General features: G+C 51.2%; 5 protein-coding genes across 5 annotated transcripts; 2 read left to right on the top strand and 3 right to left on the bottom strand.

Moving 5' to 3' along the window:
• Positions 1-1,824: 1,824 nt before the first annotated feature.
• AtWU_04568 (fumarylacetoacetate hydrolase family protein) lies at positions 1,825-3,225 on the top strand (the record flags this gene model as incomplete). Its single annotated transcript, XM_035499679.1, has 3 exons — positions 1,825-2,182; positions 2,257-2,601; positions 2,672-3,225. The coding sequence occupies 3 exons, from the start codon at positions 1,825-1,827 to the stop codon at positions 3,223-3,225; spliced, it is 1,257 nt and encodes a 418-aa protein (XP_035355572.1).
• A 241-nt stretch (positions 3,226-3,466) lies between these two features.
• On the bottom strand, positions 3,467-6,046 carry AtWU_04567 (putative C6 transcription factor; the record flags this gene model as incomplete). Its single annotated transcript, XM_035499678.1, has 4 exons — positions 3,467-4,523; positions 4,572-4,797; positions 4,847-5,106; positions 5,166-6,046. 4 exons carry the CDS (start codon positions 6,044-6,046, stop codon positions 3,467-3,469), a joined length of 2,424 nt encoding a protein of 807 aa, XP_035355571.1.
• Positions 6,047-6,754: 708 nt separating this feature from the next.
• AtWU_04566 (similar to An02g09980) lies at positions 6,755-7,443 on the bottom strand (the record flags this gene model as incomplete). The annotated part of the gene is made up of 2 exons (XM_035499677.1): positions 6,755-7,245; positions 7,341-7,443. 2 exons carry the CDS (start codon positions 7,441-7,443, stop codon positions 6,755-6,757), a joined length of 594 nt encoding a protein of 197 aa, XP_035355570.1.
• Positions 7,444-8,347: 904 nt separating this feature from the next.
• AtWU_04565 (MFS transporter) lies at positions 8,348-10,109 on the bottom strand (the record flags this gene model as incomplete). The annotated part of the gene is made up of 4 exons (XM_035499676.1): positions 8,348-8,604; positions 8,656-8,987; positions 9,040-9,643; positions 9,695-10,109. 4 exons carry the CDS (start codon positions 10,107-10,109, stop codon positions 8,348-8,350), a joined length of 1,608 nt encoding a protein of 535 aa, XP_035355569.1.
• Positions 10,110-11,741: 1,632 nt separating this feature from the next.
• On the top strand, positions 11,742-15,827 carry AtWU_04564 (phosphoribosylformylglycinamidine synthase; the record flags this gene model as incomplete). The annotated part of the gene is made up of 1 exon (XM_035499675.1): positions 11,742-15,827. One exon carries the CDS (start codon positions 11,742-11,744, stop codon positions 15,825-15,827), a length of 4,086 nt encoding a protein of 1,361 aa, XP_035355568.1.
• Between the last annotated feature and the right edge of the window lie 207 nt (positions 15,828-16,034).

Genomic DNA, 16,034 nt, shown 5'->3' with positions numbered 1-16,034 from the left:
CTGGCCATGCGCGTAGATTTCATTCGGAGCAGCACTTGCAGGACCACCTGATGCATCGCAAATTTGTGATAGGCGGAGTAATAAAAGCACGTAATAATAGATATATGCTTTCGAAGATCGCCGTTGAGCGAGCCTCTGACTAGTGATGGATGTTAGCACTGGCTATGTGGGTACTAAGTTTGAGTTCAATGGGCACATAACAGTGCAATACCGTTCTGTGCACATCGTGTTAGTAGCCATTCTTAGTATTTCAGTCTCCAAATGAATTTTGGCTAATGTCGGCGCGTCCAAGTTCTGGAAGTCGATTGTAGACACGTTATTGAGGTGACCTTGACTTCTTTGACGGGCACCAAATCAAGTGGCAGATGTAAATGAATGTATGCAGGCCATTCCAAGTAATTGATTAGTCAGTGGTTTATCTTGCTATATTACACCAATTCAGACTAGACAGGTCTTCCTACGGTGCATCTCCCGTGAACTCATCTCTCCTCAGCAACAATTGTTGTCAAGACCACCCAAGGACAACTCGTTTGTGTATGTTGAAAATCTAAAACTACCATGTCTTCTTATCGCATAAATCGTCACCTGTCAGGACTGTAACCTTTCCGTTCACTGACAGATGGCAAATACTGTTGAGTTTATGGATCGTCAACTGACTCATCTACACGCAGAAACCATCAACATACAAGGCTGGCACTCGACCAAGGTAAGGGGCTCATGTGTGGTAAATCAGTCTTCCAGATGCTGACAGCAAAGTATCACTCATGCTTTTTGCAGATCACTACTTCAAGTACCTAATGCCGTCCTTCCCTCTCCATCACCCAATCGCAGCATAGACTCGGGAACCATACCTACTCTATTCGCTTTTACATGTTGGTTGATGTCAAATGCACTAGTTACCGGAGGCACAGGCTACATAGCCCTTCACGTCATCAAGCTGCTCCTCGAGCAGGGACACAGAGTCCACACGACCGTGCGCAGCGTCAAAAAATCCAGCAAATGCGAGCCCCTCCTCGACCTCCAGTCTCAATACCCGGGAGTCTCTTCTTATTTGAGGCAGACCTAATGGAAGATGGTTCCTTTCTACAGGCCATGGGGGGCTGCGATACCGTACACCATATCGCATCCCCGTTCTTAAGCCCTCCGCAAATTAAGGGTGGGTTACGCGAGTGCGTGGAACCAGCTCTTAAGGGAACGAGAAATGTGCTCGAGTCTGTGAATCAATGTCAGGCTGTACGGCAAGCAATGGCCATTAGCAATGGAATCTGGTTAGGGTTGTGGGTCGTAGGCCTGACAGGCTTGGCAGGTTTCGTTGATAATAGTACGGACAGCTATAGGAGTTCTCCACATAAGGCCAGTGGCTCTCTTCTCTGCGTATCCTTTCATTGGGATAACCCGTACCAATTTTCTGCTAATAAAATCATCTGCTACAGAGCCGAACATATCAACAAATCATTATTTGCTCCAAGAGTACATCCTAGCCATAACCCTCAATTGGTATGAGGCAGCTTACTATGCAGAGAATAATACATTGCTACTCTCATATTACCTCCCATGGCAACTCGTCAACATCTGGCCTATCCTTACCAAGCTTAAATCCGTCCCCAGGAAGTCATAGACAACGAAACCCTCATCCCAGTATATCCTCGGATAAATCTGGCGGATAACTTCAACCATCGGGATGTGGGCGCGAACTGCATTCATCCGACGGGCCAATCTCCGCATTTACGAACTATAAAACATCAACTATTCCGTATACGAGATATCCAAAGATCAAAGCAAGCATACTCACTCAGACAGTATACAAGAGACAAAACAACCACAATGACCTCTTCCTCCTACTCAGACCACTTCTCCATCCACAACCTTCCCTACGGCATCGCCTCCTCACCCTCCCATCCCACCCCGCAATGCGCAACCCGCCTCCACAACACTGTCATCTTCCTCTCCGACCTCCAATCCGCCGGCCTCTTCTCCTCAATCCCATCTCTCCCCGAGAACATCTTCTCCAACACCACCCTTAACCCCTTCGCCGCCCTGCCCCGTAGCACCCAAACCCAAGTCCGCCATGTCTTGCAATCCATCCTCCAAGCCTCCTCCACCTCCTCCCTCCCCGAATCCAGCACTGCAGACATCACCACCGTAACCATGCATCTCCCCGTGTCTATACCTTCTTTCACCGGTACATTACCCCCATCCCCTTTTCCCAATTACCCCCAAAAGTCCCCACCATTAACAAGTCCCTACCATAAATAGACTACAGCGCCAGCCTCCCCCACAACCAACACGCGGGGCAAATCATTCTGAACCACCCGGCCCCACCCCCAGCATTCTTCCACTTCCCCATCGGCTACGCCGGCCGCGCCAGTACCATCTCCGTCTCCGGTACCCCCGTCACCAGACCATCAGGGCACTTCTACGACCGAACCGATCCCTCATTCCCACAGACAAAGAAAGTCATCTTCGGGCCATGTCGCGCACTAGACTACGAGCTCGAACTGGGGATCATCATCGGTAAGCCCCTCCCTCGAGGACAGGGCCTCAAGGCCCAAGATGCGGAGGAACATATCTTTGGGTTGGTGGTGTTGAATGATTGGAGTGGTGAGTATACCTCCCCTCTTACTTTAGTCCAACTTCACAAAGACAATACTAACAAGGCGGTCGGAATAAGCACGCGACATCCAAGGCCTCGAAATGATCCCCCTTGGCCCACTAAACGGGAAGAACTTCGCGACTACTATCTCCCCTTGGATCGTCACGTTGGATGCACTGCAGCCGTTTAAGACGCCCGGTCCGGAGCCGAGAGTTTCCCTCCCGGCGCATTTGCAGGACCCGGGGGAGTTTAACTATGATATTAATGTTGTGACGGAGCTGGAAGCCGGTACTGGGAAAAGTAGTGGTGGTAGTACTGTGCTGGGACGGGGTAATGCGAAGGATCTCTTCTGGAGTATCAGACAGATGTGTGCGCATTTGGCGAGTACGGGGTGTGATTTGCGCACGGGGGATATTTTGGGGACGGGGACGGTGAGTGGGGAGGAGGAGGGGTCGTATGGGTGTCTTTTGGAGGTGACGGAGGGGGGGAAGAAGAGGGTGAAGTTGGAAGGAGGTGATGGGGAGGAGAGGGGCTATTTGGTTGATGGGGATGTGGTGAGATTGACGGCTTGGGCTGGAGAGGGGGTTGGTTTTGGGGAGTGTGTGGGGCAGATATTGCCTGCGAGAGATTGAGTATTTATTTTCATTGCACTATATGTGATATTACTCATGTAGACTGTTGAATAGTTGAATGGAAGTAAATATTATGGGTGAGTAAATCTGAATATATGATACTAGGAACTAGATAAAAGTCAATACATGTCCCCTTTTCATTTGCGCCGGCCGTGCCATCCCAGCCAACCAATCCCCTATACCGATGCATATATCAGACGCCTAGATAATTAAACAAATGTACAGCCTATATTGGCATCCCTCAGCTCCAGAGCGGCGGGTGGATGTACTCCTGCGCTCTGTCAAGAATATTAGGTATCGTCCACTCGCCGCTGGTAGAGCTCTCCGGCGTGGGCGGCGGCAAGGATCCGAGACTCGGCGTCATGCTAGCCGACACAGGCGGAACGCCCATTCCTGGGTTGAGATAATTCGGTGATCCTGCTTGACTGGCACGAGCCGCCTGTGCATTGAATGCGCCTTCCAATTTCTCTAGCGCACGAAGGGTCTTTGTCAAGGGCTTGGCCCATTGAGTCTGCGTGTCGACAGCCACAGCGGCGGAGGCTGGAGATGCTGAGTTCAGACCCGCAGGGCTAGGCGCTGTGGTGCTTGGGGGTCTTGTGGCTGCACCGAGGCGGGCGCTGCTGTCGACTGGTGGGACCGCGGCGGCTTCTGTGGCGGCTCCGTAGTCGCCCTCGATATTAGCTCGTTCGGCGATGATCATCTTGAGTTGTTGTAGGAGGGTCCAGAAACGGGAGTGACCCTTGACTTCCTCTGTGACTGCCAGCAGGAAGATTGAGCTGATGGCGCGTTGTAGGGCAATCCATGATCGTGAGGCGTGGGAACTGACGGTGTGCATCTCAACATAGGCTTCCACGGTAGTCATCAGGTTGCTCACGCAGTCGGTGCGCATGCTGGATAAGGCGGGGTCACTGATGTCGGCGTTTGCTTTGAGCGCTGGCCGGCAGAGCTCAGAAGAGAAGTAAGATGAGTGCAGCTTGAGGACGACCCGTTCGAGGTGTTCGGTTGCTGAAAGGCAGTATTTGCGGTCTCGAAGATGTGGCTTGGCCTCTATCATGATTTGTTGTATCCGTTCTTTGTAGGTTTGGATCGTTTTATAGCTTAGTTGTGAGTGCGGGCTCAGCATCCGGCTGCGGACCACCTCCAGCGCTAGTGATATGATCCGACACAATGTCTCGAAATATGAGAGCTCGCCGGGCTTCCGGTCATCCTTGTAGGCAATTTCTGGCTGGCTGACGGCTGTCGTCGACGGCCGATCATAGGAAAGGGAGAAGTGACTATCTTGCCATGCCATGGACCACCTAGAGTTTGTTAGCCGCTGTTCATCGTAATGCAGTCGAGAAACTTACCACACGTGGCGTCTACGATATCGCTCAGCTGCGGTGAAATGACCAGACTCCACATGCAAGCCGAGCGCCAGCCCCATTCGAAGGGTCATACCAAGGAGAACATACGATATCCCGGGGTTCATGTTGTACGATAGCACGTTCCCAATCACAAGCAGCGTCTGCATGGCGTCTATTGTGGGCTGGGATAGGAAGTTGGTCATTCGAAGACACTGGTAGGAGCAGCATACTGCAATAGATCAGCACCTGCATTCTACCACAAAGCAGACAGAACTTACCGTATACTTGAGATGTAAGTTCTCTTTCCTTTCCTGGCAAATCCGACGATTGGCAGCCGGAAGCAAGAACGGCAAACAGCAATCCCATATAGGCGATAGTGACACCAAAAGGTTTCTGGGCTTGATCGGCATCCGCCCGATACATACCACCCATGGCAGCTCTGTTCCGCAACATTAGATCGAGGTTCATCTCGAATTGTGGGACATCTTCCAGCACCGGGTAGATGGCGCCTGCTATATCCCGGTAGTAGTAGAAAAACCTGTAGCAACCTTCGTTAACTCCGCAACACTATCAAATCAGCTGTCGGTGAAGACTAACTCTTTGCACTGTTGGTCACTCGGCAGTGCGCTGCAGACGGCGCTTATATCAAAGGATGACATATCCGATGACCACAGGTCAACGAACGGATACGTCGCAGACTCGTTATCCAGACCCAGCTTCGGCAGAATCCCACCCTCAAGGAGCGCTTGAAGCTGATCCGATCCCGACTTATTGTTCAAGATGTAGGCCAAAACAGACCTGGATCCCAGGTGTACAGTGCCTTCACCAAACGTATTCGGCGCATGGATGCCCTCTCGTTCCGGGGAGGCACCCTTGGATCTGTTACTCGCATCCCCGCTCCGCACGCTGCTCGTCTCCAGCGTCGAAGCCGGCCCTTCCTCGGCCTTTTCCAGACCCACCCGCAGGTTATTGATGGTTTGCTCCATCTCCTTCAATCTCGTGCGAACATTGTCCCATTCCTCGCGCGCAATCGACACACGGCCGCCGGTTGCTGTTATACCTGGCCGGCTCACACCCGGTTCTTGCTTTAGACGCACGGGAGGCTCAGGCGCGTACCCGAGATTCTCTGCACTCGTAGGCTGGCTACCAGGGATGGGGCCGTCGGGATAGGATTGCGGAAGCGAGCCGGTCATGACGCGCTTTTTCGAGGGACGCTCGTATGAACAAAGATCGGCATGATCGCGTTTGACACAACCGTCGCAAGGTAGGTTTCGATCGCACTTAACTTTGCGGGCGTGACACGGGTAACAGGCTTTAGGTTCGCGGGCCTTTCGCTTCGTTCGGATGATTGCGTCAACCTGAGATTGGGGCAGGTCGGAGACTGGTCTGGATGAGGCAGTCGAAGGACCTGAAGCCGTCATGTCGGGGCCCGCTACGGACGGCGAGTACGACACGGACGGCTGGTATGGGGACGTCATTGCAAGGCTATGTGAAATAGAACTGATAAAAGAGAGACTCGGTCTGAGATATGATCGGCGATTCGGCTAGATTAATGAGTGCGTGTTGCTGGTATACTGATGCTTTCCCATATGAACGTAGCGGAGTCGAGCGGGAGAAAAGAATGCGGCGGTGGCAGTCGTTGTAGGTTGCAGGGTTCACATCGATAGTGAGTGCTATATAATTAGTCCATTGACAGCAGGTTTCTAATGTCGGTTCAGATGAGCCAGGTTCGCATCATCTCGCAGCAAGAATATCACCGCGAGAGCTGGGCGCAAAGACGAAATGCTGAAGACGGACTTGGCCGAGCACCGACCCGTACAGCATCCCATGACTAATCATGGTGTATAGTCACGTGCGTAAGAGGGGAAAGCTTGGCGGTGCCCTAAGCCCTATCTGGATTATCAGGGCCGGTGACGTAAGGCAGTGGCTGGTAATTATGGCTACCTAACCAACATGACAGCTTTCTAGAGTGAAAGTCCTACTTGTATCCTGCGCTATCTGCAGCTGCCTTGGCATATGTAGGCATGGGGTTATTAAACAGCCAAGCTATTCTAGTGACGGACGCTAATCTAACGGGATCAAGGATTGTAAGTAGATCCTTCCGTCACTCGCCCCATTGCATGCTGAATGACAGACAAACTAATCTCATAATATAGTTTGACGATGATTCCTTATCATTATTGTCCTCAAATCTTCTCCCAGGAGTACGTGTATGTCGCTGAGCTGTTATCCGGCACACCAGGCGTCGAACTCCAAAAATACGTTGCAGCCAGTGGATTACCGACAGCTTCAACAATAGGAGCCAACGTGAAGTTATGCCTTGGATCATGCTCCTCTAACAGACCATCCAGGACATCCTGCGGTGGAGCATAGTCCTGTGGTTGATCAAACAGATATAAGGTAAAGTCGTGTACTCTGCTTGTTGCAGGCTGCGCAGGGTGATACGACGCCAGAGCATTGCTAGAATTGATGAATTTCCCGTCCTGCAGTGTGTAGTTCCATCCCCACCAGTGCAGACGAGTTGTTGTGTTGACCAATCGGCCAGGTACAAGGCTTGAGTATTGGTCCAACGTGGCGAAGGCCGAATCAGCAACATCGTAATCCACCATCATGAGCATATATGTTCCCGGGTAGGAGCTTGTAGAGTAGCCGGGATACACGGTCGGGTATGTAGTATCTATTTTGGACGAAATTAGCATACTAGATAAATATAGTGCTGGGACTTCGCTCTGCTGATATGGAAGAATGCTGGTCGTAACAGGAGCTACATACCGTTTGGATTTATCCAGGCCCCTGGAGTTATGATGTTATCTCCAAATGAAACCCCTAGGTTGGTCTTGGTTTGTGGCCAAACACCAGCTGCTGTCTGGGCCATGGTAGCGCCTGCAGGAATACATAGCGAGATTAGTGTTGTTGCGTGCATCGTAAGTGTCAACAAACATAGACGTAGTTGCAGGTTTATTCAAGCATGTCACTGTGTGCCTTTAGACTGGAGCCTTGAATAAGTAGCTTAGAAGCAAAATTGCAACTGCGGAGCAAAGCCTCTAAATTGAGCTGAAGCCACGATGTAACTTACTGGTCTCAAAGTGTCCACATAGTTGTTGTTGTAGTAGTAGCTTATGGGTCGCCGGATCGGGTAATCCGTCAATGGCTCCACGGAGTGAGGGTGATGAGATTATTGGATGTAACATTCTCGGCCAATAAAACATACATGTTAATTTGATAATCCAGATTCGAACTTATACCAACCCGAAATTTCCATCGATTCCGATTGCGAGTGGTAATTTGCATGTTAAACATAGCCAAGAGCGACACCAATTTTCCCCTGGCCAAGGAAAATAACATGGTTTTGTTTCAACAACTTGGCCGCACATTGACCACCAGTAGTAATCAGGTGAAAATAACCAGAGACAGAAAAGTCTATTATTGGGTGTTGATCTACTGAGATCAAATAGTCTCTATTTATCAAGATCCAAGTACCTCACATGTAGGAAGGGCTATTATATGCTGTCAGACATCATGCCTTAGTTTAGAATAGTCTTGCAAGTTCCATTTTAGGTCTGCCATATGCTGCATATAATTCTTCTAAATATTCATGAGTCATATATATTAAGAAAGACGTGATGTACATAAAATCTTGATATCAACAACGCATCACTCTTTCAGGCATTTTGCAGGGTCCAAGAGCAGAGATTAGTTGAGTATATAATAGGTATCATGTTGGAGTCAAAGAGCCCCAAATGATCGATTGGGCTTCGTGCAGCTACTTTTTCGACTGCTTAACTTTTCTCTCCATTCTCTTCGTCGTCACTGAAGGCATAACGCGAAAACCGCCGAATGGACGCTCCTTTGAAGTAGAAGACGTACGGAATCGCGCAGCAAGCCAGCGCAATGAAAGCAAGCAACGAGCTTGCCCACTGGTACCCAAGGCGATCATACATCTGCTCAGTAAAGAGTACAGTAGATGCACCCCACATTGAGCGAAGGAATGTCTTAGCGGCAAGCGCAGATGCGGCCTGGTGCTGGTACGTATCCACTAAAATAGGTCAGCAAGGAAGTCCTTATAGTCTTTGGATGGCGAGCATACCAAGATAATTATTGGCCGAATTATATAAGAAGATAAATCCGAATCCAACTGGCCAGCCTCCAATAGCAGGTCCAATCCAATGAATAGTGGGATATGAGGTCCAAGCAAAAATGAACAGTCCGATGGGTATAAGCCAACAAGAAAACATCATCGGAATCAATCGAGCTTCAGCAGGAGGCTTTCCTCCGTACTTAGTGTAAAGAGATAGGTAGTGCTTGTTGACAAAAGGTGCGCAAGCGGCACTCATCAGTACGCCAATGGCAAGTGGGATGAACATAAGACCGGTCGAGCCGGCACTCCATCCTTTCCCAGATTGGTATACCACAGGATAGCTGATATTGCAGTCAGTAAGATGGTCTTAATAGCAAATAGTGCACTACTCACGCAACGAAGAACATGTACAGCAAACCGTATAGAACCGACATGTAAAGTGCGATGAACAGAACAATGGGTTCTAGGAACAGAAGCTGGAATGGGCGGAAGAGGAACACCCGCAACTTCTCGCCCATAGGTCGAGAATCTAGCTCCGTTTCCGTCACGTAGCTAGGATCGTCCTCTTGTTTTCTTAATTTCTTCGCTCTCCGCTTGAGAAGAGTTGGTGCATACGTCTCTGGAACAGTGAAGGTGATCAGCACCCAAGCAACGAAGGCCAGGATTAACTGCAACCAGTAAAGCCACTTCCAGTTAGTAGCGTCGGCGAGATAACCGCCAGCCAGCGGTCCAATGGCAGGCCCAATGAATGGACTGGCTGAGAACGCTGCCATCGGAACACCTCGCTCTTCATTCTTCCAAAGATCGGCCAAAGTTCCACCCACTAGCGTCATGGGAGCACTGAACGCGATCCCATCAATAGCTCTGCAGACAATGAGGGTCCCGATATTTGGAGCTACGGCGCAGGGAATAATGAAAATGACAGCTAGTAAGAGCGTGCTTGCGTATATCATCCGCCGGCCCACCATTTCGGACAGGGGGGCAAAAGCCATGGGACCTGAGCCTAGTCAGAGAAGTTTATCAAGCCAAATCACTGGGAGAGACTTACCGACACCAAAGCCAATAACGAACACAGTAACGACGATAAGGCTAACCTCTCGAGAAACGCCGAATTGTTCTGCAGGGCCTTCGATATCGGCCGTGATGACACTACTAGCGAAAGCGACGACAAAGCATGTGAATGAGACCACCATGGTACAATACCATTTGAAGGCTTTGGACCAATTTTTTGGGTTCTCGGGATCGTCGACACTGAAGGTTACCAGCTTCCAGTCTTCCATTTTCCCTGTAGCAGCGGACCGGACTGGTTTGATGATTTCTCCTGTGGTGGTTTCCGTCGTGTATTCCTCCATGTTGGCGTTCTCGGTCACCTGACGATAGGGTAGATCCAAAGGATCGGTCTCAGTTGTGAGAGCTCGTGAGACATGATTATTTGAATAGTTGGAGTGGTATGTTTCATCCATGTCTTGAGAGGTCGTCGTGCGAGGCAGACACCCGTGCAATGATTAATATTGTTCTGAGATGTACATGTAACCCCCAGTAGCCACGCGAGGGCTTTGCTTGTATATATAGACGGCCATGCCTGCTATGATCGCCGGTAATTTGAAGGTTCTAGTTCGGTCGTATACGAGGTAGAAGGAAGTCCAAGTATCCATGGGAGACATATTTCCTGAAAGGGCAGTATGTAGGGCAGTATGTCGGGCCGGCTAGCAGATATCTTACTCTATCAGGAAGTTAGAGAGCTAGCCTGATCAGGGAATATGCCACGAGAGTACGAACACTTTAACACGGCTTCTACTTATTGGCTTCAGAAAAAGCTTTATCATGCTTTCTTCAATTTCATTAGATGCAAGTGCGTGTCCAATATCGGAGTATATTTTCAGGTGAGGCTAGGGAGATAAGGTGTGCATAGATCAACACTCTCTCAGAAAATCTTGACTTGCAAGGTATGCCATCTCATTTCAGACAGACATTATAGAAGTAATCGGATAGAAAGGAATATTTCTCAGGTGAAGAGCCCATTGAACCATGGCTTTGCCGCCATGGAGCATTGCGTGGCTTCATGCTAAATCCAAAGCGCTAAGGCCTGAGTCTGCCACCTCCATTGCATATGAAAAGAAGTCTCCGCTGCCAAGCTGCAAAGCCAAGGATTAAAGTGCATTGCTCTTACTTGAAGATTTCGTGGTTTCCGCCAGCAACCCGGAAGGGTGCTTCGGAGCATGTTTCCCAAATAGGAAAGTTTCCCTACATGGAGACAATCGGTTTGTAATGGAAAAGGAGAGCCAGGACATATCTTGTGGAGTCCATCAATCTAGACCAGAATGTGTTTAGTTTTCTTTATCAGATCGTAGGTTTTGATCTTTGCATCTAATTGGGCCAACAGAACATGCTTTAATCATACAGGGTGAACAATATCGAGAATGGACCTTTCCACGACATCAGCGGGCACAATCAACCGCTCATCAACCACTCAACGCCACAAGGAGCTATCTCTGAGCTATGGCCCATCCTGGCTCCATTCAGTTGAACAACCCGATTGTTTTCGAATGATCCATAACAAAGCTCGATGATGGAATGTCTGTAGTCAGCGTTTTCCGAAGACTTTGACGGCATTGGGTGAACGTGTATTTTGGTACTCTGGGTCTACTAGTCTCATCATAAACTGCTACATCAAACAGATTATAGTTGATATCTCTGAGCTATCCATTCCATGACACCCTCATAGCTACTTTGTGGCGAATGTTAAAATGTCATCGACGATTATCTGCAGGCCTGAGGCAGAAGCGTACAGTTTTCCGGGGAAAAGCGACAGTGCACGTGAGCGATAAGGAGGCGATAAGCCGGAAGCGGATTAGCGCGGGGTGGTTTTTCCCACCCGCAACCGTGGAGGAGAATAATTTTGTGACTCGACGAGCAGCTCAACGCCCCGTCGCTGTGCTCCTCAGTCAGTCGAACTCACACGCGAGAGGTGTGTCTGTGACACCTTCATCCAGGGGACTACATTGTTCCCCTTATTCAAGTACAACACTACATTCCGTTCTACCCTCCCACCTGTTTCCTAAATTCCGCACCGACCGAATACCCACAACTTCACAATGGCCTCCGACTCCACCTACTTGGCCATCCCTGGCTCTGTTGCCTTCTCCCGTTCTCGTGGTCGTGCAATTGCTGCCAGCATTGGTGCACAGGATGTCCGTGCCCAATGGGTTCATTACGTTTACCTCTCCCAGCCGCTGGACGCTCCCCAACAAGGTGTCTTGGAACAGCTCCTTCACTATGGCGATATCACCGACGTCCCGCCCTCGTTCAGCGCTGAAGATGGTCCTTCCGATGTCTTCCACATCTTCCCCCGCACTGGTACAATCTCCCCCTGGAGCTCTCAGGCTACTGGTATTTCCCATGTTTGTGGTCTGCGCAAATATGTCAATCGCATTGAGCGGGGTATGAAGATCTCCTGCCTGCGCGCAGGCTCTGGCGAGTACAAGTCGGGATACCAGGATATCTTGCACGATCGGATGACTCAGGTCATCAGCGAGGAAGAGCCTGACTTGCACCTGATGTTCTCCGAGCACAGCCGTCTGCCTCTCGAGACGATCCCCCTGCACGGAAGTGGCAAATCTCCCAAGGAGGTCCTGCAGGAGGCAAACAAGCGGCTCGGATTGGCTCTTGAAGAGTCCGAAATTGATTACCTGGCTGAAGCCTATGGTCCCAACGGCCCTATTGCTCGCGATCCGACCGATGTCGAGCTGTTCATGTTCGCCCAGGTCAACTCCGAGCATTGCCGTCATAAGCAGTTCAACGCATCGTGGGTCATCGACGGAAAGCAGATGCCTAACAGTCTGTTTGCCATGATCCGCAACACCCACAAGAAGCACCCAGAGTACACGGTCAGTGCCTACAGCGATAACGCTGCTGTCCTTGAAGGAGACGAATCCGCTTTCTGGGCTCCCAACTCGGCCACTGGTGAATGGAACCACACTAAGGAACTTGTTCATTTCCTGGCTAAGGTCGAAACACACAACCACCCCACAGCCGTTTCCCCCTACCCCGGTGCTGCGACCGGATCTGGTGGTGAGATTCGTGATGAAGGTGCCGTGGGCCGGGGTTCGAAGCCCAAGGCTGGTCTCTCTGGTTACTGTGTTTCCGATCTCCTCATCCCGGATCTGAGGCAACCTTGGGAGCTCGATGTTGGTAAGCCCAACCACATCGCAAGCAGTCTGGACATTATGCTTGAAGCACCCATCGGTAGTGCTCATTACAACAACGAGTTCGGACGGCCCTGCATTTCCGGTTACTTCCGTACCCTCTTGACTGAGATCGACGTTGGTAACGGCCAGACTGAGCTCCGCGGCTACCACAAGCCCATCATGATTGCTGGTGGTGTCGGAACTGTTAGACCCGACCATGCCATCAAGAAGCCCGAGGCTGTCAAGCCTGGAGCCTTCCTTGTTGTGCTGGGTGGCCCTGCTATGCTGATTGGTCTCGGTGGCGGTGCTGCCTCTAGTATTACCTCTGGTGAAGGATCCGCCGACCTTGACTTCGCCAGTGTGCAGAGAGGTAACGCTGAAGTTCAGCGCAGGGCTCAGGAAGTGATCAACGCATGCACGGCTATGGGTGACAACAACCCCATTAAGTTTATTCATGATGTTGGTGCTGGAGGTCTTTCCAATGCTCTTCCCGAACTGATCCATGACTCTGGTCTGGGAGCCACTTTCGAACTTCGTGAGGTGGACAGTGCCGACAAGAGCATGAGCCCCATGCAGATCTGGTGCTGCGAAGCTCAGGAAAGATATGTGCTGGCCGTTGGCGAGGAGAGCATGAACAAGTTCACTGCTATTGCTCACCGTGAGCGTTGCGGTTTCTCTGTCGTTGGCCGTGGTGGTGGCACGTCGGAGGAAGAGAAGAGGCTTATTCTCTTGGACAGGGACTCCACTGAGTACCCCAAGCCCATTGATCTGCCTCTCTCTGTCCTTTTCGGAAAGCCTCCGAAGATGACTAGGGTCGTGGATTCCCGCAAATTGAAGCTGCCCGCTGTGGATGCCAGCCTCACCACGTATCTCCCATCAATGGCCTCGAACAACCTCGAACTCATTGGTGAAGCCGCGAACAGGGTCCTGTCTCTCCCTGCTGTTGGCTCTAAGTCTTTCCTCATCACCATCGGTGACAGGACGGTCGGTGGTCTCACTGCCCGCGACCAGATGGTTGGCCGGTGGCAGACTCCTGTTTCCGACGTTGCTGTCACTGCCACGGCGTTGGTTCAAGGTGTCAAGACCGGTGAGGCCATGGCCATGGGTGAAAAGCCCAGTCTTGCTTTGATCTCCCCCGCGGCTTCCGCGCGCATGGCAGTCGCAGAATCTCTTATGAACATTGCTGCCGCTGACCTGGTCGACCGCCTGAGCCGTGTGAAGCTTTCCGCCAACTGGATGTCGGCTAGCAACCACCCAGGCGAGGGTGCTGCCATCTATGAGGCTGTAGAGGCCATCGGTATGGATCTCTGCCCCAAGCTTGGCATCAGCATTCCTGTTGGAAAGGACTCTATGTCCATGAAGATGAAGTGGAAGGATGAGGCTTCTCAGGAAGCCAAAGAGGTTACTGCCCCCATGTCTCTGGTCATCACTGCCTTCGCCCCTGTGGGCAACTTCCGGAAGACCTGGACCCCTGCCCTTCGTCGTCCCGAGGAGGTTGGCGAAACTGTTCTCATGTTCGTTGATCTCTCTTTCGGTCGGAAGACTCTGGGTGGTTCTGCTCTTGCTCAAGTTTTCAAGCAGGTTGGTGACGAGTGCCCTGACGTGCGTGATGTTGAGATCTTCAAGGACTTCTTCGATGCTACGCAATCTTTGCAAGACGCCGGTATCGTTCTGGCCTACCACGATCGCTCCGACGGTGGTCTGTTCACCACTCTTGCGGAGATGATGTTTGCTGGACGCTGTGGTGTTGAGATCATGCTCGACAACATTTGCTCCAGCTCCAGCACCAAGGATGTTGTGGAGACTCTTTTCACTGAGGAATTGGGTGCCGTGTTCCAGGTCCGCAAGGAGCACGAAATTCAGTTCCGCTCTTGCTTTGCCACCTGCGGTCCTCCTGCTGGTCTGATCCACAAGATTGGACGTGTCTCCGAAAAGCCGAAGACGAACCTTACCATCTACCACAAGCACACCCTGGTGTACCGCAACAGCCGCGCCAACCTCCAGCAAACCTGGGCCACCACCTCCTACAACATGCAGAAGATCCGTGACAACGCTGCTTGCGCCGATCAGGAGTTTGCCAGCATTGCCGACGATGCCGACCCTGGTCTGTCCTGGAACCTGACCTTCGACCCGAAGGACAAGGCCATGCCTTTTATGACCAGTCTGACTCAAATGTCCCCCTTCAGCAACAAGCCCCGTGTTGCCATCCTCCGTGAACAGGGTGTAAACAGTCAAGCAGAGATGGCCTTTGCTTTCAGCAATGCTGGCTTCTCTGCTGTTGACGTTCACATGACCGACATCATCTCCGGCCGTGTATCCCTCTCCAGCTTCGTTGGTCTCGCCGCCTGCGGTGGTTTCTCGTACGGTGATGTCCTGGGTGCTGGTCAGGGTTGGGCCAAGTCTGTCCTGCTGCACGAGAACACCCGCAACGAATTCCAGTCCTTCTTCCAGCGTCCTGACACTTTCGCACTTGGTGTCTGCAATGGTTGCCAGTTCCTTTCGCGTCTTAAGGATCTGATCCCTGGCGCTCAGAACTGGCCCAGCTTCGAGCGGAACGCTAGCGAACAGTACGAAGGTCGTGTCTGCATGGTCCGCGTCTCCGACCCCAATCCTTCCCGCCCCAGTGTTTTCCTGCACGGCATGAACGGCTCCTCTCTCCCCATCGCTGTCGCCCACGGAGAGGGTCGTGCCTCGTTCGCTCCCGCTTCCGGCACCACCCCTCAATCGTTCGTCAACGACGGCGGTGCTGTCGTCCAGTATGTCGACACTGCCACCCTCAAGCCGACCATGAAGTACCCTGCCAACCCCAACGGCAGTCCCGAGGGTATTGCCGGTATCCGTAACGCTGATGGTCGTGTCTTGGCTATCATGCCTCACCCCGAGCGTACTGTTCTGGGTGGTATTGCCAGCTACCTGCCTAGCAAGGCTGAGGAGTGGGGTGACATTGGTCCTTGGGGCCGTGTCTTCTACAGCGCCAGAAGATGGGTTGGTTAAAAGGGTAGTCCATACTCGACTCTTTTGCCACTTTTTTTGGCCTCGTTTCTTCATATCTCAAAAATTGGGGGTGCTTTTATCGAATGCCTGCTAAATCAGTGGCGAGAAAATGTACGGCGCATGTTATTGGCTTTTACGATATAAATTATACTATGAACTTTTTTTCCCATATTAAACTTGATGCATTTACGATGACATGTTGTGAAA

The sequence above is a fragment of the Aspergillus tubingensis genome (genome assembly GCF_013340325.1).
Source record: "Aspergillus tubingensis WU-2223L DNA, scaffold_6, whole genome shotgun sequence".
NCBI lineage: Eukaryota > Fungi > Ascomycota > Eurotiomycetes > Eurotiales > Aspergillaceae > Aspergillus > Aspergillus tubingensis.
This window is presented reverse-complemented; position numbering and strand designations above follow the sequence as displayed.